At 49.9% G+C, this 23,526-nt stretch overlaps 1 protein-coding gene across 18 annotated transcripts in view; it reads right to left on the reverse strand.

Moving 5' to 3' along the window:
* Positions 1–2,950: 2,950 nt before the first annotated feature.
* LOC111521831 (GATOR complex protein DEPDC5) overlaps positions 2,951–23,526 on the reverse strand; it is a 170,381-nt gene continuing 149,805 nt past the window's right edge. For 6 of the 18 annotated variants that reach the window (XM_026447069.2, XM_026447067.1, XM_026447065.1 and 3 more), the window contains 3 exons: positions 19,338–19,398; positions 15,352–15,434; positions 14,412–15,213 (listed from right to left, as the gene is read on the reverse strand). In XM_026447069.2, coding sequence (XP_026302854.1) covers positions 14,921–15,213; positions 15,352–15,434; positions 19,338–19,398 — 437 coding nt within the window. In that variant the 3' untranslated portion in view covers positions 14,412–14,920. The other 12 variants (XR_003306701.1, XR_003306700.1, XM_026447066.2 and 9 more) reach the window with 9 other exon arrangements.

Below are 23,526 nucleotides of genomic sequence, written 5' to 3' on the forward strand. Positions count from 1 at the left end.
AAAAAAAAAAAAAAAAAAAAAAAAGAGAGAATACATTCCTGAAGACAAAGGAGGGTGCAAGAGGACAGTTAACGTTGTGTCGCATCAGACAAAAGTGGAGATGGGGAGAGGGGTCAGATTACAATATATTTTTGCTAATGGGTTAGATGTGGGGGATGAGAGAAGGGGAAATATAGGATAATTCCAAGGCTTTCTGCCTGAATTAACTGGGTAGATGATGGTACAGTTACTAAATCTAGGAAGACTGTGGGTGGAACAGGTTTGGGTGGGAGCTGGGGGTTGGGTGCAGAGCTAAATCAAGAGTTGTGTTTTAGACACATCTTCCTCTTAGATCTCTAATGAGAGGCCAAGAAGGCAACTGGACTGATAGGTTGGAATTCAGAAGTGGGGTGGGCTAGAGATCTTCAGACTTGTGGGCATGTGGATGGTAATTAGGATCTCAGGGGCCGGGTGCGGTGGCTCAAGCCTGTAATCCTAGCACTTTGGGAGGCCGAGACGGGCGGATCACGAGGTCAGGAGATCGAGACCATCCTGGCCAACACGGTGAAACCCCGTCTCTACTAAAAAATACAAAAAACTAGCCGGGCGAGGTGGCAGGCGCCTGTAGTCCCAGCTACTCAGGAGGCTGAGGCGGGAGAATGGCGTAAACCTGGGAGGCGGAGCTTGCAGTGAGCTGAGATCAGGCCACTGCACTCCAGCCTGGGCGACAGAGTGAGACTCCGTCTCAAAAAAAAAAAAAAAAGGATCTCAGGATTGGGTCACTGGGGGAATGCAATGAAGAAAAGAGGTCCAAGAGCCACGGACTGGGATCTTCCAATGTGTGGAGGCTACACAAAGGCTAGCAAGGGAGGGTGAGACAGAAAGCCAAAGGAGGAGGGCCCCGGGAGAGCCCCAGCTCCCCTGACCAACCTTGTAACCTCAGGCAAGTTGCTTCCCTCCTCTGGGCCTCAGTTTCCCCTATGTGGACAAGGGGATGGCCATATTCATCACTGAGGTGGCTCCAGCTTGATCATTCTGGGACACTCCTGAGAAACAGCAGCAGCAGTTCCTGAAGCCACCTGCCACAGGAAGAGATCAAAGCTCAGGCTCCCCCATCTCGTTTTCAGGACTCCTACAATGAGACTGAATGAAATCCCAAATACAGCAAAACATAGCCCAAAGGTCCGCCACTCAGAGTTGGGGTTGGGTAAGGTCATGGTGACCTGGAATAGCATCCAGCCTTTTTGTCACTTGCCAGCTTGGTGACCCCCAAGCCTCAGGTACTTATCTGTAAAATGCAGATAATAAGACCTACAGCGAGGGTCTGTTGTTAGAACTAAGCCAGGTATGGCTGGACACAGTAGCTCACACCTGTAATCCCAGCACTTTGGGAGGTCAAGGCAGGCAGATCACCTGAGGTCAGGAACTCAAGACCAGCCTGGCCAACATGTTGAAACTCCATCTCTACTAATAATACAAAAATTAGCTGGATATGGTGGCATGTGCCTGTAGTCCCAGCTACTTGGGAGAATGAGACGGGAGGATCACTTGAACCTGGCAGGTGGATGTTGCAGTGAACAGAGATCACACCACTGCACTCCAGCCTCGGAAACAGAGTGAGACTCTGTCTCATTAACCAAAAAAAAAAAAAAAAAAAAAAACTAAGCCAGGTAGCAAGCAAAGCATCCTGCATGGCTCCAGGCATGCATGCAATCAATGATCAGCTCCTTCCTGCTTTAGGAAGACTCCTTCCCTGAATCAGGAGAGAGGCAGTCCAAGCTGACTTCACTCTCAGAATAATGTAGTCCTGCTGCTGGTCAAGCCTGGGCTGTCAGCTCTGTGCTACCCTGCGTCTCACTTGTAGGGCACACAGCTACCCAGCTAACCACAGGAATTAGGGATCTGCAAAGACTGACTAGGTCATCTAGCTGGAACCTGGGGCACTGTGGAAGGTGGGAGGAGGGAGGGAGGACAACAACTTCTAAGGCTGACCGTAGCTGTAGACTCACCCCAGCCTTTTCCCAGGTTGCGTTAACTTGGCTGGCAAAGGGCAGTGATATGACAGCAGGGGAACACTATACAGAGAGTGAGCTGGAACTCAGGCCAGTGTGTTCAGCCCCAGTGACAGCTCCTGGCTCAGTGTCTCCTAGAAGCAGCCCTGGAAGAAGGTAGGGACTGCAGGGGCAGGTGCTGGAAGGCGAGCTGGGCAGGCAGCCTGGATTCCTGTCCTGCCTCTGTCACAACCATTAGGCTAATGGCTCCATTTATTGGGCACCTCCAAGGTGGCAGGTGCTGTGCTAGGTGCTTAACTGAAGGGCTCTTCAACAACCTTGCAAGGAGGGCAAACATGTCCCTACTGAAAAGATGAGGAAACTGAGGCCAACAGAAGAGGAAGGCTTGCCCAAGGTCACCCAGCCTTCCAGGCGTTCATTCTTTTCAAGACAAATAGAGGACACCCTTCCGCGGCACACATGGTCCTGCGCAATTGCTTCTGCTTCCTTCTCCTGCTGCACCTGCCCCTTCCTCTCCCTTGGCCATCCATCAGGTCTCCATGGAAACATTCAGAAGCCTTCCCTGGGCCCCAGAATAGGTCAGGCTCCCCCTCACACCTTTCTTTTTCTTTTTTTTAGACAGAGTCTCGCTCTGTCGCCCAGGCTGGAGTGCAGTGGTGTGATCTCAGCTCACTGCAGCCTCCGCCTCCCGGGATCAAGCAATTCTCTGCCTCAGCCTCTCCAGTAGCTGGGATTATAGTATAGGCACCCGCCACCACACTGGCTTTTTTTTTTTTTTTTTTTTTTAGATGGAATCTCGCTCTCTGTCTCACCAGGTTGGAGTGTGGTGGCACAATCTCAGCTCACTGCAACCTCTACCTCCTGAGTTCAAGCGATTCTCCGGCCTCAGCCTCCTGAGTAGCTGGGATTACAGGCACACGCCACCACACCCAGTTAATTTTTCTATTTTTGGTAGAGACGGGGTTTCACCATGCTGGCCAGGATGGTCTTGATCTCTTGACTTTGTGATCCGCCCTCCTTGGCCTCCTAAAGTGCTGGGATTACAGGCGTGAGGCACCGCGCCTGGCCCCCCTTACACCTTTCACAGTGGACTCTCCTTTGTCTTTTGAGCAGTTTTCACAACTATACTTATTACTTCACAACCCTAAAAATCGTTATTTGTGTAATTTTTTGTTTAATATCCTTCCTCCTGCATCTACACGATGCCTGGCACATGGGTGACTTAATACATATGTGTGGGCAGCATGGTGACTGAACCTGTGAACAACAAATGAGTGAGTAAACCACAAACAAATCTCCCTCCCATGGCGATGGGCTGGCTGCGATTCCACTGGGACACAGGGACTTGTATAAAGGGGCAGCTCCCTTAGAGTCTACATCATAAAACCTGATAGGAACAGTATCTTGTGATCACTGTGACAGGCAGCCCAAGGGGGCATGCACAAAGCAATCCCAAGATATGTGCAGTGGGGGGTGGACACCCAGCTCCCTGCATAGGTCAGACTCCAGAGCTGGCCAGTTTTTCTGCTGTCCTCCAATCTGGCTTCAAGTGGTGGCAGCCACTCTCCTGGTTCCTGCAGAAGAGACACGAAGGTGGTGAGGGGGTGTCTCACAAGGAGAACTGTGCCGGTTTCACTTCTGCTTTGAGGCGAGACACATCCTGTGTGTCAGACTACCCAGGGAGTGCTCCTGTTCTCCCAGGGCCAACCACCAACAGTGCAGTGACCAGGAGCAGGAGATCCTGGGGAGTCGGGACCAGGGACATGGCTCTCATGGCTGTGCAGGGAGGTTGGCCCCAGGCCCTTCCCTGCCTCCTACCCTGCACGGCTGCCCCTCCACAGAGGCCTCTCTCACTGGGTTTCTGTCTTCCATGCCCCATCTCATTGTGAGGAAAAGCCCAGCCTGGCTAGGGGGGATGGAGGAGTCGGGAGAATGCAGACAGGTTCAATCCGTCCTCTGCTCTGTGTGCTCGCTCAGTATCCCCAGGCAAGTCCTGAACTTCCCTGAGACTCAGTTTCTCCTCTGAGAAGTGGGGTCCCCATTACCCACTCACCTCCATCAGGGCTGTCCTCAGGCCCTAGCAGGTTGGTGGGCACACACTTTTTTTCTGCTTGCTTTCTCTCTTTTCCCAAGCTTCAGGCTAGCTGGTGGTATATCATGTTCCTTGCACACCTTCTGGGCACGTTCAAAACAAAATGTTTAGGCCAAGCATGGTGGCTCATACCTGTAATTCCAGCACTTTGGGAGGCCCGAGGTGTGTGGATCGCTTGAGCCCAAGAGTTCGAGACAGCTTGGGCAACATAGTGAGATCCTGTCTCCACAAAAAATTAGTAGGGTGTGGTGGTATGTGCCTATAGTCCCAGCGACTCGGGAGGCTGTGGTGGGAGGATCAACTGAACCTGGGAGGCAGAGGTTGTAGTGAGCTGTGATCACGCCACTGCACTCCAGCATGGGTGACAGAGCAAGACCCTGTCTGAAAATAAAATAAAATAGAAAACCAGAATGTTTGGCCTCCATCATGGAAGCATTTACAGCACTGCCTTAAAATGAGGGAGCACCCTGCGCCACTCGGACACCTTTGCAAAGCTGACTGCGTCAGGTCCCCACCATGATCCCTCGAAGGAAGCTGGAGAAATGCCGTCATCACTGCACCCTCAAACTTGAGGTTGAGTGAGGTGAGTGGACTTGCTCAGGATCACAGGCAGGGGGCACTACTGTCAGACAAGAGTAACAGTGACTCTTCCTCAGACTGAGTTCTCAAAAGGCTGTCACAACTCCCCCACCCTTTTCTTTGTTGAGACAGAGTCTCCCTCCGTCACCCAGGCTGGAGTGCAGTGGTGCGATCTCCGCTTACTGCAGCCTCTGCCTCCCAAGTTCAAGTGATTCTCAGCCTCAGCCTCCCGAGTAGCCGAGATTACAGGCATGTGCCACCATACCTGGCTAAGTTTTGCTTTTTTAGTAGAGACGGGGTTTTGCCACAATGGCCAGGCTAGTCTCGAATTCCTGGCCTCAAGTGATCTGCCTGCCTTTGGCCTCCCAAAGTGCTGGAATTACAGGCATGAGTCATTGCGCCCAGCCCAGCAACCCTTATTTCCCAGGTTCTCACACTGACTTCTCGAGTTATGTAATGAAGTCTTGATGATTCCCATCTTGTCACTAGACGGATGAGGGTCAGGGTCGTTTCAAAAGGCTATGCAGGGTCACCTGGTGAAGAAACAGCAGGTTGAACATGGGCACAGGGTTTCTGGTTCCCTGAGGAGAAAGGGAACATGAAAGAGATCATTTCCCTACTTGTCCTATCAGACACCAGCCAGCACTGTGGAGCTTGGGTGTGTTCAGAGGCCATTGTTTTACCTAGATCTGGGGCCAGGAAGAGCAAAGGCTGACAGGTGATCAAGGCCCCATGTGGCATGACCCCAGGGGACAGTCAGGGCTTCCAGACAATGGGCTATTTGTTGGCTCCAGTGTGCACCCTGGGACTTGCCAGCACTCACCTCTAGTTGTTGAAAGGGCAGGCTGGGTGAGGCAGGTCAGGGAACTCTCTCTGCAGTTCTTTCAGTTTTTAGTCGTCTTCTCTTGACTGTTCTGTTGTCAAAGCCCCCCAGCCCTCCAGCATCCCCTTCCCCACCCCATACTCCTCACCTGCTAGGAGAACTCTTACGTAGCTGTCAAGTCCCAGCCCAAATGCCTTTCTCCAGTCTTCCCCAGCTCCCCTACACAGAATGAAGCCCTCTCCTCTATTTCTTTTTTTCTTGAGACCGAGTCTTGCTCTGTTGCCCAGGCTGGAGTGCGGAGGTACGATCTTGGCTCAATGCAAACTCCACCTCCCGAGTTCAAGTGATTCTCCTGCCTCAGCCTCCCGAGTTGCTGGGATTACAGGCACCCACCACTATGCCTGGCTAATTTTTTTTTTCCTGTATTTTTAGTAGAGATGGGGTTTCACCATGTTGGCCAGGCTGGTCTCAAACTCCTGACCTCAAGTGATCCACTTGCCTCAGCCTCCCAAATTGCTGGGATTATAGGCATGAGCCACGACACCGGCTGATTTCTTTCTTTTTTCTTTTTCCTTCCTTCCTTCCTTCTTTTCTCTTTTCTTTTCTCTCTCTCTCTCTCTCTGTCTCTCTTTCTCTCTTTCTGTCTTTCGATGGAGTCTTGCTCTATTGCCCATGCTGGAGTGCAGTGGCATGGGCTCATCTTGGCTCACTGCAAGCTCCACCTCCCAGGTTCATGCCATTCTCCTGCCTCAGCCTCCCAAGCAGCTGGGACTACAGGCGCCCGCCACCATGCCCGCTAAATTTTTTTGTATTTTTAGTAGAGACGGGGTTTCACTGTGTTAGCCAGGATGGTCTCGATCTCCTGACCTCATGATCCGCCCACCTCGGGCTCCCAAAGTGCTGGGATTATAGATGTGAGCCACTGTGCTCGGCTAGCACCCGGCCAGTTTCTGTACTGCATTACAGACAGCCAATCTCAGACCTCTTCTAGAGTGCTATGGTGGCTGCTTTGCATGTCTGCTTCCCTCCACCAGGAGGGCAAGGCCCACATTGGTTCAACCTTGCATAAATGTTGGCTGAATGAATGAATTCAATAAATTCTAAGTAAGTGCCAAATGTGTGATGGGCACTTGCCGTGGAGGACACAAGGATGAGCAAGATGTGTTCTCTGCCTTCAAAGAGCTTACATTCGATGGGAGAGGCAAGCTATGTGAACAAGGAAAGTGGAAGAGAAACACAGAAGCCATGTCCCAGCAAGCAAGCATTCCATATGGCCAGCATTCTAATCCTGGTGCTGTGGTAACCTGCTGTATGCCTCTAAGCAGGCCTCTTAGCCACTCTGGCCTTGGAACCCAGCAAGAGTAATTGCTATAAATTGACGATGGGGCTGCCATTGGATTCAGATCACAGGAAGGGGCAAGTGGCAGATGCCTCTTCTTCCAAAGTCACAGGAGGGAGGGAGTCCCCTTCTAAACCTTTTACCTGACCACAGTCTAGTTCATGGTGTCTGAAGCTGACACGATTGACATTGGAGGCTGGATAATTCTTTGCTGTAAGGTCTATCCTCAGCATTGTAGGTTTTTTAGAAGTACTCACTAGAGGCTGGGCACAGTGGCTCACGCCTGTAATCCCAGCACTTGGAGAGGCTGAGGTAGGAGGATCATTGGAGGCCAGGAGTTCAAGAACAGCCTGGCTAACATGGCAAAACTGTCTCTACAAAAAAATACAAAAATTAGCCAGGCATGGCGGCACATGCCTGTAATCTCAGGTACCCAGGAGGCTGAGGCACAAGAATTGCTTGAACCCAGGAGGTGGAGGTTGCAGTCAGCCAAGGTTGTGCCACTGTGCTCCAGCCTGGATGACACAGTGAGACCCTATCTCAAAAAAAAAAAAAAAAAGAAAAAGAAAAGAAAAGAAAGAAAAAAAGAAAAGAAAAGGGCACAGACAGGAGGAAAGAAACTGCGTTCCAGTGGCAACTGTGGGACTGAAAGGGACTGGAATTCCCCCCTCAGCACTCATCCATCCTGTTGGTTGAGAAGGGAAAAAGTCTATAATCTTGTGGTCCCCAATGTTTCTCCCAGATGAGTTCACATGAAAATTCTGGGGCTCAGAGAGAAAAGGCTTTTCCAGAGATTGCATGGCAATTCCCCATCTCCCCTCATCCCCATGGGAAAATAGATTTTCTTGTTGGAAGGACTATGCTGATTCACTGAGGAAACAGAGGAATCTTGCTCCAGCCAGAGAAGCAGATGGAGGTCAAATCTGAAGGCTGGTAGAACTGAGTACTTGGCACCAGCTTTTGCTACACGCAAATGCTATATCCCGGGCATTTCAGGTTAGGTTTAGGGCAAATGTGTGGCACAGTCTGAAGGCCAGGAGCTGCCTGAAGCACTTGGAGGCTGAAGCCACAGCTGCAGACCACAAGAGAGGGCACACACAGTGCCTTCCAGATAGAAGCCTGGCAGGGAGGAAAGGCCACTGGTCCTGTATCAAAGTCACTGAGTCACTGCCCATTCCCTACCAGAGAACCTGTATATGAGACCATGTCTACATGTTACACCGCATCTGTACCCCTGCAGCTTCAACATACATGTAAGGCAGTCAGTTGAAAGGAACGAAGGGGTCCCCAGGCAGGAACCCAGGATGGAGCAGTGGGTGGCATCTCATGGACACAGTACCACCAGGAGGCGAAGGGGGCAGCACAGCTGGTGGTGACTGGGCTGATTCCCATGAACCTGATTCCTAGCCCAGCTGTTTGTTAGTGTATGGGCGTGGACCCTACTTACTGGAGCCTTCCACCCCTCAGCTGGTAGGTTGATAACATTATGCAGTGAGCCAGGTGCAGTGGCTCATGCCTGTAATCCCAGCACTCTGGGAGGCCGAGGCGGGTGGATCATTTGAGGTCAGAAGTTCGAGATCAGCTTGACCAATATGGTGAAACCCTGTCTCTACTAAAATTACAAAAATTAGCTGGATATGGTGGCATGTACCTATAGTCCCAGCTACCGGGGAGACTGAGGCAGGAGAATTGCTTGAACTTGGGAGGCAGAGGTTGCAGTGAGCCAAGATTCTGCCACTGCATTCCAAGTCTGGGCAACAGAGCAAGATTCTGTCTCAACTACAACAACAAAAAAAATAGATTATGCAATGAAAAGGTGTATGACACATAGCCCAGGACACAGGAAACACTCAATGGAGTGACCATTGTATTCTGTGTTTTTCTCAAGTTTTCTGGGTAACTGAAGAGGCCTGTAAATTGGCTTCTATTCAGCATTCCCTCCCAGTATTTCCTATCTGCTTCAGCAAGGCCTCACAGATTTGCACAGTGTCTCTGGCATACATCATGTACTCTTTCCTTTTTTTTTTTTTTTTTTTTGAGATGGGGTTTCCCTGTGTTGCCCAGGCTGGAGTGCAGTGGTGCGATCTCGGCTCACTGCAACCTCTGCCTCCCAGGTTCAAGGGATTCTCCTGCCTCAGCCTTCCAAGTAGCTGGGACTACAGGCGCTCGCCACCATGCCTAGCTAACTGTTTTTTTTTTTTTTTAAGATGAAGTTTCACTCTTGTTGCCCAGGCTGGAATGCAGTGGCGTGATCTCGGCTCACTGCAACCTCTGCCTCCCGAGTTCAAGTGATTCTCCTGCCTCAGCCTCCTGAGTAGCTGGGACTACAGGCACGCACCACCACGCCCAGCTAATTTTTGTATTTTTAGTAGAGACAGGGTTTCACCATGTTGGCCAGGATAATCTCGATCTCTTGACCTCTTGATCCACCCACCTTGGCCTCCCAAAGTGTTGGAATTACAGGCGTGAGCCACCATCCCCAGCCCTAACTTTAGTATTTTTAGTAGAGATGGGGTTTCACCATGTTGGCCAGGCTGGTCTCGAACTCCTGACCTCAGGTGATCCACCCACTTGGCCTCCCAAAGTGCTGGGATTACAGGCGTAAGCCACCGCGCCCCGCCCTAACTTTTGTATTTTTAGTAGAGATGGGGTTTCACCATGTTTGCCAGGCTGGTCTCAAACTCCCGACCTCAGGTGATCTTGGCCTCCCAAAGTGCTGAGATGACAGGCGTGAGCCACCGCATCCGGCCTATATAATCTGGTGACAGGCTCCTGACCAGCATGCACATGTCCTCCATGTCTGACCAAACCAGACTCCCTGTGGGCTGAGCTTTGTACCTACAAAAAGGTGGATGGGTCTGAGAGATAGGTAGGATGAATGGATGGGAGGACTGGAGGATAATGGAGGAGGAAGGCATCGAGTTTGACTACCAGATTCTGGCTTGGACAAGTGGGTGGAAGGAGGTGCCCACCAGAGAGAGGAGGAATCAGGAAAGTAGGCAGCAGGATACTGGGGCTCATGGGCAGGAGAGTTTCAGGTTCCACTCTGTTGGGGGAGTGACCCAGCATCCTAACTCACCAGCCGCCCCTTCTTCCACCAAATCATTCTCTGGGCCTTCTGCTGGGCAATTGCAGGGGCGATTGTTGGCCTTACACACGGGACACTGAGGATCGCAAGTGGTTGTTCAGTTCGTATGTGATCTGAACAGGCCAGCGGCTGCTTTGTCCAGCACCATCACTCAATGGCTTGAGAGCACAATGGAGACTCCCATCCAGGAATGTGAGAGCAGCTGTTCAGCTGTTTGAGAGCAGACATTTGCTTACTCTCTTTTGTAAGACCTTTCAAATACGTGGCTTCTTTTTTTTCTTTTTTGAGATAGGGTCTCACTCTGTCACCCAGGCTGGAGTGCAGTGGTGCAATCACAGCTCATTGCAGATCTCCTGGGTTCAAGAGATCTCCCCACCTCAGCCTCTCAGGTAGCTGGGAAGACAGGTACGAGTCACCATGTCCAGATAACTTTTGTTTTTTCTTAGAGTCTTGCTCTGTGGCCCAGGCTGGAGTACATTAGCATGATCTCAGCTCACTGCAACCTCCACCTCTCGGGTTCTCAGCTCACTGCAACCTCCACCTCTCTTGCCTCAGCCTCCTGAGTAGCTGGGATTATAGGTGCACACCACCATGCCCAGCTAATTTTGGTATTTTTCATAGAGATGGGGTTCCATCATGTTGGCCAGGCTAGTATCAAATTCCTGACCTCACATGATCCACCCACAAAGTGTTAGGATTACAGGCGTGAGCCACTGCACCCGGCCCTAAGCTAATATTTTATTTTATTTTATTTATTTATTTTTTTGTAGCAATGGGGTCTTCCTATGTTGCTCAGGCTGATCTCAAACTCCTGGGCTCAAGCGATCCTCCCATCTCAGACTCCCAAAGTGTTGGGATTACAAGTGTGGGCCAACCGTGCCCAGCTACATGTGTCTTCTGATTCTCCAACCACCTGGGGAGATAGCTTCCCATTTCATAGATGAGGGGATTGGCATATCTGAGAAAAGGGAAGGTGAAAAAGGAAAACATGTTTTTATCAAAGTCCTGCTCCATTTCCAGGAATTATCCAGTGCTCTTTCACATATATTAACAAACCTATTCTCTCAAAACCATTACATGCAGCATCCATAGCTGCGTTTTAAGTTCTAAATAAGTTCAAGTTCTGTGAAGTAACTAAGGAGCCCAGCTAGGAAGGTGGAGATTCAGATGTAAAATCCAGTGCCCAGGCCAGGCGCGGTGGCTCACACCTGTACCATCCCAGCACTTTGGGAGGCCAAGGAGGTTGGATCACCTGAGGACAGGAGATCGAGACCATCCTTGCCAACATTGACGAAACCCGTCTCTAGTAAAAATACAAAAATTAACCGGGCATGGTGATGTGCGCTTGTAGTCCCAGTTACTCAGGAGGCTGAGGCAGGAGAATTGCTTGAACTGAAGGCAGAGGTCGCAGTGAGTCATCGCACCCCTGCACTCCAGCATGGGCGACAGAGCAAGACTCCGTCTCTTAAAAAAATAAAACAGGGCCGGGCGCGGTGGCTCAAGCCTGTAATCCCAGCACTTTGGGAGGCCGAGATGGGCGGATCACGAGGTCAGGAGATCGAGACCATCCTGGCTAACACTGTGAAACCCCGTCTCTACTAAAAAATACAAAAAACTAGCCGGGCGAGGTGGCGGGCGCCTGTAGTCCCAGCTACTCGGGAGGCTGAGGCAGGAGAATGGCGTAAACCCGGGAGGCGGAGCTTGCAGTGAGCTGAGATCCGGCCACTGCACTCCAGCCCGGGCGACAGAGGGAGACTCCGTCTCAAAAAAAAAAATAAATAAATAAAACAAAAAAATCCAGTGCCCACCCAGGAATCCGAAGTTCATTCACTCACTATACATTCAGTCAACAACCATTTCTCCAACATCTACTATTATCATGCACACGTGACACCAAAAAGATGAACAAAATAGAGAACCTTTGGCTGGGCACAGTGGCTCATGCCTGTAATCCCAGCACTCTGGGAGGCCAAAGGCAGGTGGATCACCTGAGGTCAGGAGTTCAAAACCAGCCTGGCCAACATGGTGAAACCCTGTCTCTACTAAAAAATACAAAAATTTGCTGATTGTTGGCTGGGCGCGGTGGCTCAAGCCTGTAATCCCAGCACTTTGGGAGGCCGAGACAGGCAGATCACGAGGTCAGGAGATCGAGACTATCCTGGCTAACACGGTGAAACCCCGTCTCCACTAAAAATACAAAAAACTAGCCGGGCGAGGTGGCGGCGCCTGTAGTCCCAACTACTCGGGAGGCTGAGGCAGGAGAATGGCGTGAACCCGGGAGGTGGGGCTTGCAGTGAGCTGAGATCCGGCCACTGCACTCCAGCCTGGGTGACAGAGCGAGACTCCGTCTCAAAAAAAAAAAAAAAAAAATTAGCTGATTGTGGTGGCGTCCATCTGTGTAATCCTAACTACTCACAAGCTGAGACAGGAGAATCGCTTGAACCTGGGAGGCAGAGGTTACAGTGAGCCAAGGTTGCACCACTGCATTCCAGCCTGGGACAGAGCAAGACTCCATCTCAAAAAAAAAAAAAAAAAAAAAAGCCGGGCGTGGTGGTTCATGCCTGTAATCCCAGCACTTTGGGACACCGAGGCGGGCGGATCATGAGGTCAGATCAAGACCATCCCGGCTAACACGGTGAAACCCCATCTCTACTAAAAATACAAAAAATTAGCCAGGCATGGTGCCAAACACCTGTAGTCCCAGCTACTCGGGAGGCTGAGGCAGGAGAATGGTGTGAACCCGGGAAGCAGATCTTGCAGTAAGCCAAGTTCGTGCCACGGCACTCCAGCCTGGGTGACAGAGCGAAACTCTGTCTCAAAAAAAAAAAGCTGGGTGTGGTGGCTCACGCCTATAATCCCGGCACTTTGGGAGGCCGAGGCCGGTGGATCACCTGAGGTCAGGAGTTCGAGATCAGCCTGGCAAACATGGCAAAACCCTGTGTCTACTAAAAATAGGAAAATTAGTCGGGTTCTGTCGCAGGCCCCTGTATCCCAGTTACTCACAGGCTGAGACAGGAGAATCACTTGAACCTGGGAGGTGGAGGCTGCAGTGAACTGAGATCACACCACTGCATTTCAGCCTGGGTGACAGAGCCAGACTCTGTCTCAAAAAAAAAAAAAAAAAAGACAAGCTTCTGCCATGGTAGAGTATAAACATGTTGAGCACCATGCTGGAGAAGTACAAGGTGCTGTGGGTGGATCTAACAGGGCCACCAACTCTGCTTCTCTGGAGAAGTGACATTTGAGCTAAGAGCTGATGGCTGACCACCAGGAGTTAGTGAGACAGAGCAGGCATGGAGGGAGGAATGTTCTAGGCAGATGGAACAGAGGGAACAGCATGTGCAAAGCATCTGAGCTGGTACAGTTTGTGATGTTCCAGGGAATGCGTGATGGCCAGGATGGCTGTACGAACAGCCCACAGGACCAGATTGTGCAGGACCATGTAGGCTGCATCTAAGATTTTTGAAGTTTAAGTCACCAAAAAGTTCTAGTTAGGTGGTGGCAAAATCACAGTGGTTTTATAAAAAGACTGACTGACAAGTGGAGTGAAAGCAGAGACAAACTAGAAGGTTTTCCTGAAGATCTAAGAGAAAGACAAAGGAAGGCTGGATTGAGTGGCAGCTCAGGGCCTGGGAAGAAGAGAATGGATGCAAAGCTATTGAGGAGGCAAATCAACAGGGCTTGTGATGAACTCCACGTGGTGAGATGGCACAGCAAGAAGTGGCAGCCACTGTTGGATTCTCCCCTGTGACCCCCAGCCCCCAAACTGCCCTGAATAGCTTAAGGCAGGGTGCTGAGGTTGAAGCACTATGCTGAGTCTTATCTCAGCAAACCTAAGCTAGGCCAGGCATGGTGGCTCACACCTGTAATCCCAGCACTTTGGGAGGCTGAGGTGAGTGGATTGCCTGAGATGAGGAGTTCAAGACCAGCCTGGCCAACCTGGTGAAACCCCATCTCTACTTAAAATACAAAAAATTAGCCTGGTATGGTGGCAGGTGCCTGTAATCCCAGCTACTTGGGAGGCCGAGACAGGAGAATCGCTTGAACCTGGGAGGCAGAGGTTGTAGTGAGCTCAGGTCACACCATTGCACTCCAGCCTGGGCAACAAGAGTGAAAACTCTGTCTCAAAAAAAAAAAAAAACCTAACTTAAGATTCTACAAAGGTTTCCTTTGATTTTTTTCAGAATGCCATCATATCTGCATCCCAGAGCTGGGCTCACCCCATTTAGCAAGATTCATTCTGACAGCATGAGCCTACAGTTACCTCGTAAGTTATCCTGCCTGCTCACTGTCCTCACTGGAACCATCCTTGTTCCAGCCTAGCGGCCTATGAAAGAAATTTCTCAAAAAACTCACAGCCAAACTCCCTAAGCCAGTGAATTCTGAAGCCCTCTCACCATCTGTGGCCTCTTCATTGACTGCCATGACCCCGGCCACCTGGCACAACTGCCCAGCTCAGGATGGGACTGCTTCTGTGGGGAACTGGCTGGGGACAGAGATGATGCACGTGGAGCTTTTTATTTGCTTCTGATATGTACAGGTATATACAGTAGGTGAGAGTTTATGGTACATTATTTCACAAAATTATCTTACATCTGTGCACACTCCCGGGCAGGAAGTGGCAGATTCTGCCCCTAATATCCCATAGATGGTGAAGGAAAAGGATGCTACCAGGAGCCACCCACTTCCAAGGACATTCATGGGGGCTGCCTGCCCTCTTCCCAGTCAATGGAGCCCTCCCACGGACAATCTGTGCCTCCCACCTGCTCTGAGTACTTGCTGACAGGAGTGGCGGCAGCAGCAGCAGCTGCTTCCAAAGTCTTTCTTCTAGAGTAGAAGATTTGTTGTGGGGGCCAAAAAAAAAAAAAAAAAATGGCCCCCACTCACTGACAGTAGCAAATGGACATCTGACTCCTAGAACCTGCCTGGAATCCTCCTCTGCCCTGGGTTTGAGGGCAGCGGCTCACCCACCTTCCCTCAGCACAGGCACAGCCTTCTAACCCTGGCCTCACGGGGCACTGGCATGCATCTTCTCCAGGCAACTTGTCCAGAACGTGACCAGACGGTTGTCACGGTTGATGCAGAAGTCCGTGAAGTCCTTCAGCAGCCGATCAGCAAATTTTTCATCCCCTGTGGCACTGGAGCGCCATGTCTTGGTTAGCATGGTGTTGTAGGCCCAGTTGTAGCCGACCCGCTCCTCGCAGAACATGTTCTGGTTGGTGGAGCTGGTGGAGTTCCGCCGCCGCCGCTGCTGCCCTGAGAACTTGCGCTTGGAATAGGGCAGCTGCAGAAACACTGTTCCTGAAGAGAAAGGGGAGCGCCTGTGTGGCAGCCACCAGGAGGGCTCTTGGAGCCTGCTGAGGTGGTTCTGCAGCCACAGGTTTGGTGCAAGGAAAGGGATGTGGACCCACCTGTCCAACTCTGCCCGTAGCTCCTTACCTGTAACGTGGATGTACTGAGGCTTGTTCTCAGCAGGGAAGTTAAAAGCAGAGGCAGAATATTTATCTTGTACAAACCCAAACCTAGGGAAGCACAGAAAGACATGCTGATCAGCGCCTCCTTAGTTAAAGGGACAAGGGAAGAGAATGTAGCTGATAGGACTCTCGGACAGCCTGAGACACAGAGATCTGGAAAGATGTCTTTCTAGATTGCACATGTAGGCTGCTTTTGTCCTCACCCTTACCATTTTTTGACCTCTACCTCTTCCAACACCATGGCTCACCAGACCTCCTCACATCTAGCAGCCTGTCATCTCCGAGGTCCACCATGTCACCACCACCATAGTGAATGAAAACCTTCCCACCGGCTGCACTCTTCATCCAGCCTTCATCTCTGCCCAGACAGCCTGTCCCTCCTACCATGTTCCCTACCCATCCCAGCAGACCTTCCCGCTGAGCGTTCTCCCCCATCCCATCATGGGCGTCTCACTGGAATCTATCTCATGTCCTGACAGGCCACACATACCCACCCTCATACTTGAGGCTACCTATTCCTCCGGGGAAAGGCCTTATCTTTTTTTTTTTTTTTTGGTGAAAGGGAGTCTTGCACTGTTGCCCAGACTGGAGTGCAATGGCATGATCTTGGCTCACTGCAACCTCCGCCTCCTGGTTCAAGTGATTCTCCTGCCTCAGCCTCCTGAGTAGCTGGGATTACAGGCATGTGCCACCACACCTGGCTTATTTTTGTATTAGCCAGCATTAACCAGGATTGTCCGGGTAATAGCCAGGAGAATCACTTGAATCCGGGAAGCAGAGGTTGCCGTGAGCTGAGATCATGCCATTGTACTCCAGCCTCGGCAACAGGGTGAGACTCCATCTCAAAAAAAAAAAAAAAAAAAAAAAAAGAAAAGAAAAAAAAAAGAGAAACGCCAAGCTAGGGCTCTCTGCTTCACTGTGCTCTGGAAATGGGCAGGAGGAGCCATTTTTCATCTATGGCTTGTTCTATTCCTGGTTTTTCTATTTCCATAAGGCACATTTATTACAGTTCTACCTGCTAAGAGCTGTAAAGGACGTGGTAACAGATGTGGCTCCTGCCCTCTAAGTCTGAGAGGTTTATGTAATGAAGACAGTGATGTAGGCAGAACTAAAGACGGGAAAATGCCTGTCTTCTTTCCTGGACTGAGTTCCTTGGGGAGGTGCTGTGTCGCATCCTCTACATAATCTGCATTCCATAATTTTTTACCGAAGAATACATGAAGTCAAATATGCAAACTACATGGGTAGGCTACTATGCACTGTAAGCTGCCTATCTACAGGCTGATTATATGATGAGGAGGTGGAACGACCTCCACCTCCCGGGTTCAAGCAATTCTTGTGCGTCCAGCCTCCTGAGTAGCTGGGATTACAGGCGTGCGCCACCACGGCCGCCTAATTTTTGTATTTTTAGTAGAGACAGGGTTTCACCATTTTGGCCAGGCTGGTCTTGAACTGCTGACCTCAGGTGATCTGCCTGCCTCGGTCTCCCAAAGTGCTGGAATTACAGGCGTGAGCTACCGCACCCAGCCTGCTTTCTCTCTACTTTCTAATTAAGGCTATTGATTTCCTTAGCATACATCAGCCTGATCAAAGTAATTTTACCTCATTTGTTTCTTAGGTCACCAGGAAAGAACTTTATTTTTTATTATAAAAAAGCAATGTAACCACATGGTTCCTGGCCACCTGGCTGTCCACTCAGGGAGAATACAAGCCAGAAACGCAGTAAGGGCAGGGTGCTCCTATCGCTGGGGAGGGGATATAATCATCTCCACCTGCCCTGAAGAAGATGAAGGAGGAGCTGTAGGTCACAGCCTAGGGGCTGAGGAAGATGAAGGAGGAGATGTAGGTCTCAGCCTAGGGGCTCAGGAAGATGGACACTTTTCTAGCTCTTTCTGAGATGGATCTTATGGGTGGGCTGTCGTTTAGAGCCACAGTTGCACTTAAAACTCCACCCTATGCAAAAGCTACATATGAAAGTACTCTAGGCAGGCACCTTGCTAGGCATTAGAGAAGGAAACACAAATAGGAAAAAGCATACCCCTGCCCTCCAGGGGCCCCCAAGTCACTGGAATACAGAGTGTTTTGAAAGAAAGGGAAAGAGGAATTCAGAGAGGGAACATTTGGGAATCCCTGGAGGAAGACTCTGACAGGTGTAGAAGGTGCGAGAGGTGTAAGTGTGGAAGGTGGGAGAGGTTAGGTGTGGAAGGTGGGGGGGTTTAGGTGTGGAAGGTGGGGGGGGTGTAGGGGGGGAGGGTGGGGGTGCAGGAGGTGGGGGTTTAGGTGTGGAAGGTAGGGGGTTTAGGTGAGGAGCACACTGCAGCAGGGTTTGTTACAATGAAGCAGAGGACTGGTTGGAAAACAGGTGAGGGTATCTGTAGTAGAAAAAGCAGGCTGAGGAGGAAAGGACAATAGTTCCTGGGAAGATATGACCAGAATCTGGACTGAGGGGGATGAGGAGGAGAATGCGGTGAAGGAAAAAAGCAGATTTAACCAATAAAGGCCACGTTCTGAGTGATATCCCGCCAGCAGGGCAAGCAGAGTAAGAGCTACTTAGAAACTCGTGAGTTAGCAGGGTCCCCCGGGGTGATTGCTGTCTACTGAGGGCTCACGAGGTGCATCACCGGGCTCTCCAGAACATTAGAGAACTCGCCCAGCTTCCCCATGAGGGGTAAGAAAATGGAGGCTCACCAGTTCCAGAATTGCTCATGGTTCCTCAGCCAGATGCTGGTGGAGGTGGGAGTGGATAAGGCCCTTCTGCTTCCAGCATCAAGGCCCTTTCCCATTGACCACTGCACTCTCTACCTTCTGCCCCGAATCTGCACACCCACCATTAGTGGAAGGAGGAAATCAGCCACCCTTGCCTTCATTCCACAGCCTTTGCTAAGCACCTGAGCTAGGTCTATGAAGGGGTAGAGGTCTACGGTAAGTTGGGGCCATAGTGGGTGTAAGAGGCTGAATAGTCCTATGGCTGTATGAGTGTATATAGGGGGGTAGGGACTATAACAGCTGAAGACGCTTGAATAAGGAGATGACAGGACACTGGAGAAGGTGTAATGAGAGGATTACTGAAGCAAGAACAAGGGGCTTTGTTTTTACCATGACTACTAACATGAAGTGGCCATCAGATACCAGGCTGGTGATGTTTAGAGACAACACGGTCGGCTGGACTGGTCTAGGGGGAGACAGTGAAGTCTAGGACAGGCTTTTCCCTGGCACACATATTAGGTGCCAAGAAATATCTATTGACTCATCTATTGCTTTTTAACCATTCATCGTATTTTTTGTTGTTGTTGTTTTTGAGACGGAGTCTTGCTCTGTTCTCTGTCGCCTAGGCTGGAGTACAGTGGCGTGATCTTGGCTCACTGCAAGTTCTGCCCCCCAGGTTCACGCCATTCTCCTGCCTCAGCTTTCCGAGTAGCTGGGACTACAGGCACCCACCACCACGCCCAGCTAATTTTTTTGTATTTTTAGTAGAGATGGGGTTTCACCGTGTTGGCCAGGATGGTCTCGATCCCCTGACCTCGTGATCCACCCGCCTCGGCCTCCCAAAGTGCTGGGATTACAGGCGTGAGCCACCGCGCCCAGCCCATTCGTTGTATTTTCAACCTGCGTTGGGCTCTTGACACATTTTTTGATTTTTCATTTTATATTATCTCCTGAATAGCTTGGCCTAGGGTCTTGTTGGAGGCTAAGGAGAGAGTTCTATGTTCTCCACTCAACTGGAAGAAGAAAATAATGAGGACTGAAAAACAACAGCTATGGGAACCAGGGAGGCAGCGCTAATCTCAAAAACCAATGTAAAGAGTCCTGTTGGAGACAAGCAGTGAATTTACCATTGGTGGAAGAGATCCCTTTCTCTAGGAATAAAAAAAATGGGTTTCACTTTGGTAACTGCTATTCAAGAGAAACACCGATTTCCTTCCCACTCTTCACACTTGTTAAGGGACAAACCTGTGTGCAATGGCTTCCTGGAAGAGGTGCATTCGATCCCAGTACGTTTCCGGTTCAAAGCCTGAAAGGAAAAGAAGAATAAATATTGGGTTGCGATCACAAGGTTTGTAATTCTCTCTGGGCCAGTCTTCTGTACCCTTTACTACTCTTGGCAATCAGTCCCCTTGAGCCTAACCTTTGCTTCTCCATACTACGCCCTTTAGGAAAGATTTGCCTCCATCGTAAGGGTCAAAGAAAGGACAGCTGTGTGTTCACACCATCCCTTCCCCCAAGCTATAGCTGGGTCTAGGAAGGTGGAGTTCTCAGCAGCCAGTGTGAGCTAACAGAACTCAATATAAGGCTCATTCCAATGACTTCTTATACCCAAAGCTGAAAAGGAGTATATTAAAGTACAAACAGAAGATAAACTGTAAATGCATGCTAGTTGCCATGATCATAGCACACTGCAGCCTTGAACTCCTGGGCTCAAGTGATCCTCCTACCTTAGTCTCCCAAGTATCTAGGACCACAGACATGCACCACGATGCCCAAATTTGTTTTTTTTTTTTTTTTTTTTTAAGCAGAGTATTGCTCTGTTGCCCAGGCTGGAGTGCAGTGGTGCAATCTCGGCTCACTGCAACCTCCTTCTGCCAGGTTCAAGTGATCTCATGCCTCAGCCTCCCGGGTAGCTGGGATTACAGGCACATGCCACCACACCAGGCTAATTTTTGTATTTTTAGTAGAGATGGGGTTTCAGCATGTTGGCCAGGCTGGTCTTGAACTCCTGACCTCAAGTGATCTGCCTGCCTTGGCCTCCCAAAGTGCTGAGATTACAGGCGTGAGCCACTGTGCCTGGCCGCAACTAATTTTTAAATTTTTAAATTTTTTTTTTTTTTTTGAGTCAGAGTCTTGCTCTGTTGCTCGGTCTGGAGTGCAGTGGCCAGATCTCAGCTCACTGCAAGCTCCGCCTCCCGAGTTCACACCATTCTCCTGCCTCAGCCTCCCGAGTAGCTGGGACTACAGGCCCGCCACCTCGCCCGGCTAGTTTTTTGTATTTTTAGTAGAGACGGGGTTTCACCGTGTTAGCCAGGATGGTCTCGATCTCCTGACCTTGTGATCCGCCCGTCTCAGCCTCCCAAAGTGCTGGGATTACAGGCTTGAGCCACCGCGCCCGGCTTTAAATTTTTAAAATTTTAAAATTTAAAAATTTTTTTTTAGAGATGACATCTCACTATGTTGTAATAGCTAGTCTTAAACTCCTGGCCTCAAATGATCCTCTTGCCTCAAGCTCCCAAAATGCTGGGATTACAAGCATGAGCCACTGTGTCTGGACCATATAAGCTGTTTCTAAGGAACAACAACCACCCCCACTTTTTTTTTTTTTGAGACAAAGTTTTGCTCTTGTTGCCCAGGCTGGAGTGCAATGGCACCATTTCGGCTCACTGCAACCTCCGCCTCCTAGGCTCAAGCGATTCTCCTGCCTCAGCCTCCCGAGTAGCTGAGATTACAGGCATGTGCCACCACACCCAGCTAATTTTTGTGTTTTTAGTAAAGATGGGGTTTCACCACGTTGACCAGGCTGGTCTCGAACTGCTGACCTCAGGTGATCAGCCTGCCTCGGCCTCCCAAAGTGCTGGGATTACAGGCATGAGCCACTGTGCCCAGCACACCTCCACTTTTTTGTATTACCAATCTTCTCACAAGAAAAGGCAAATATAAGTTCCATTTTGAGGGTAGGAAAATTGAAGCAAATAAATATAAAAATAAAAATTTGAGCTCGGTGTGGTGGCTCACACCTGTAATCCCAGCACTTAGGGAGGCTGAGGTGGGAGGATCACCTGAGGTCAGGAGTTTGAGACCAGCCTGGCCAACATGGTAAAACACTATCTCTACCAAAAATACAAAAATTAGCCAGGTGTGGTGGCGCATGCCTGTAATCCCAGCTATTCGGGAGTCTGAGGCAGGAGAATTGCTTGAACCCAGGAGGCGGAGGTTGCAGTGAGCTGAGATTGAACCACTGCATTCCAGCCTGGGTGACAGAGCAAGACTCCATCTCAAAAAACTAAAATAAAGTAAAATAAAATAAAAATTTGGCCAGGCGCAGTGGCTCACGCCTGTAATTCCAGCACTTTGGGAGGCCGAGGTGGATGGATCACGAGGTCAGGAGATCGAGACCATCCTGACTAACACGGTGAAATCCTGTCTCTACAAAAAATACAAAAAAAAAATTAGCTGGGCATGGTGGTGGGCGCCTGTAGTACCAGCTATTCAAGAGGCTGAGGCAGAAGAATGGCATGAACCCCAGAGACAGAGCTTGCAGTAAGCCAAGATTGCACCACTGCATTCCAGCATGGGCGACCGAGCAAGACTCCGTCTCAAAAAATAAAAAATAAAAAAATAAAAATTTGAAGAGTCATTGGCTGGGGGGGGACAGCAGAAAAGACAAGTCCCCTCCTCCATAACCCACTTCATTACTCCAGCCTCGTGCCTTCTGCAAGGCTGTTGCTGAGGACCAAGAGTGGACAGGGGAGGGAGAAGGGCCGGGGAAGTTTGGACGACCATAGCATGGGAGCCCAGGCTGCTCTGAGGAAGGAGGTGCTGAGGCCTGAGGTGGTAATTGCACAGCCATCTCAAAGACCAGAGTGCCTGTGGTGCTTTTGTTAATCTTTCTACATTTGGAATTTTCTGCCTGTGATGGATTTGAGGCTTTGGGGCAACTAAAGAGCAAAAAGCAGCCAGGCACGGTGGCTCACGCCTGTAATCCCAGCACTTTGGGAAGCCGAGGAGGGCGGATTACCCGAGGTCAGGAGTTCAAGACCTGCCTGGCCAACACAGTGAAACCCCATCTCTACAAAAATACAAAAAAAATTACCCAGGCATGATGGCGTGTGCCTGTAGTCCCAGCTACTCAGGAGGCTGAGGCAGGAGAATCGCTTGGATTGGGAAGTGGAGGTTGCAGTGAGACGACATCACACCACTGTACTCCAGCCTGGGTGATAGAGCGAGACTCCGTCACACACACACACACACACACACACACACACACACGGCAAAAAGCAAAACAGACTTTGGCTTTAAAAAGAAAATCCACACACAGCACATTCTTGTCAGATTTTTAAGATTTTGAATTTGCTGCTATAGGAAATGGCAAGAACAGGAAGAGAAGAGGCACAGAAGCAAGAAAATCGATTTTCAGATTCAAATCCTTATTCCTTTAAACTGGGACCCTTTCTGCAGCTGTAACCATGGCAACCAACAGAGGCTGCTGGTCTTGAAGACTGAGTTACAACTGGCAGGGAAAAACAACTTGCATGAAAATGTCCTCCAATGCCAGCCCTGTGGGCAACCCTGTGCTTTTATAGCAAAGGTGGAAAACCCCGAAAGAGCCTTTGGACAGTGTCGGGGGAAGATATCTCAGTCTCTTCAACATAATAAAAACAATAGTACCAGGAGCTGCTTGGCTTAAAACGGTCCCATATGAACACAATCATCTGGCATTTCAGGACTGCATAAATGGTCCTTTGTCAGCCATACCACTGTGAGGTTAAACAAGAACATGTGTGTTTCAAGGGGGCTTTGTAAGCTCTGTGTGTCCCACAATCTCAGCAGGAACTACCTGCTGGAGGAATCTATAGCCTCCAGCAGGTAGTTCCTCTGTGGGGCTTGCTTGGAACCCCGATTATCACTTAGAACATTGTGTCTATAAAAAAATATCTTCCAAACTAAACAAAAAACACACAGATGGGCTTTTGGAAGAAAAGCTGTTTGCACCATGAGGGCAGCCTGTCACATGGAAATTGCAGGAATACTTAGCTTGGCCTAATCCACCAGGGGAGACCTCCTTATCTTTTGGGCCAGTTCCCTGCCACTGATCACGACACAGACTTACAAGGGCACAAGAAGAAAGCATCTCCCTTACGTCAATCATTATTTCTTTCACAGTTCTAATCTTTATACCTGAGAAACCTCAGGGCTCCTGACGTATCATCAACCCTAGCTTTACGTTTTAGAAAAGATCATCTGTGAACTCATCGAAAGCTTTGTAGGAGCTATTTATACATGCATCCGCAACGAGCCCTTGGTGATAAAAAGCTATATGCTGTGTCAAGTGCAGCTTGTCTTTGATCTGTCCTAAACCTGCCCTCAGGGTTCTGGGGGTCTGTGGTGGGGCAGCAGGTCCAGGCTGACCCTGGGTATTCTCTTTCTGATT

Source organism: Piliocolobus tephrosceles, chromosome 19 (assembly GCF_002776525.5).
Source record: "Piliocolobus tephrosceles isolate RC106 chromosome 19, ASM277652v3, whole genome shotgun sequence".
Classification (NCBI taxonomy): Eukaryota; Metazoa; Chordata; class Mammalia; order Primates; family Cercopithecidae; genus Piliocolobus; species Piliocolobus tephrosceles.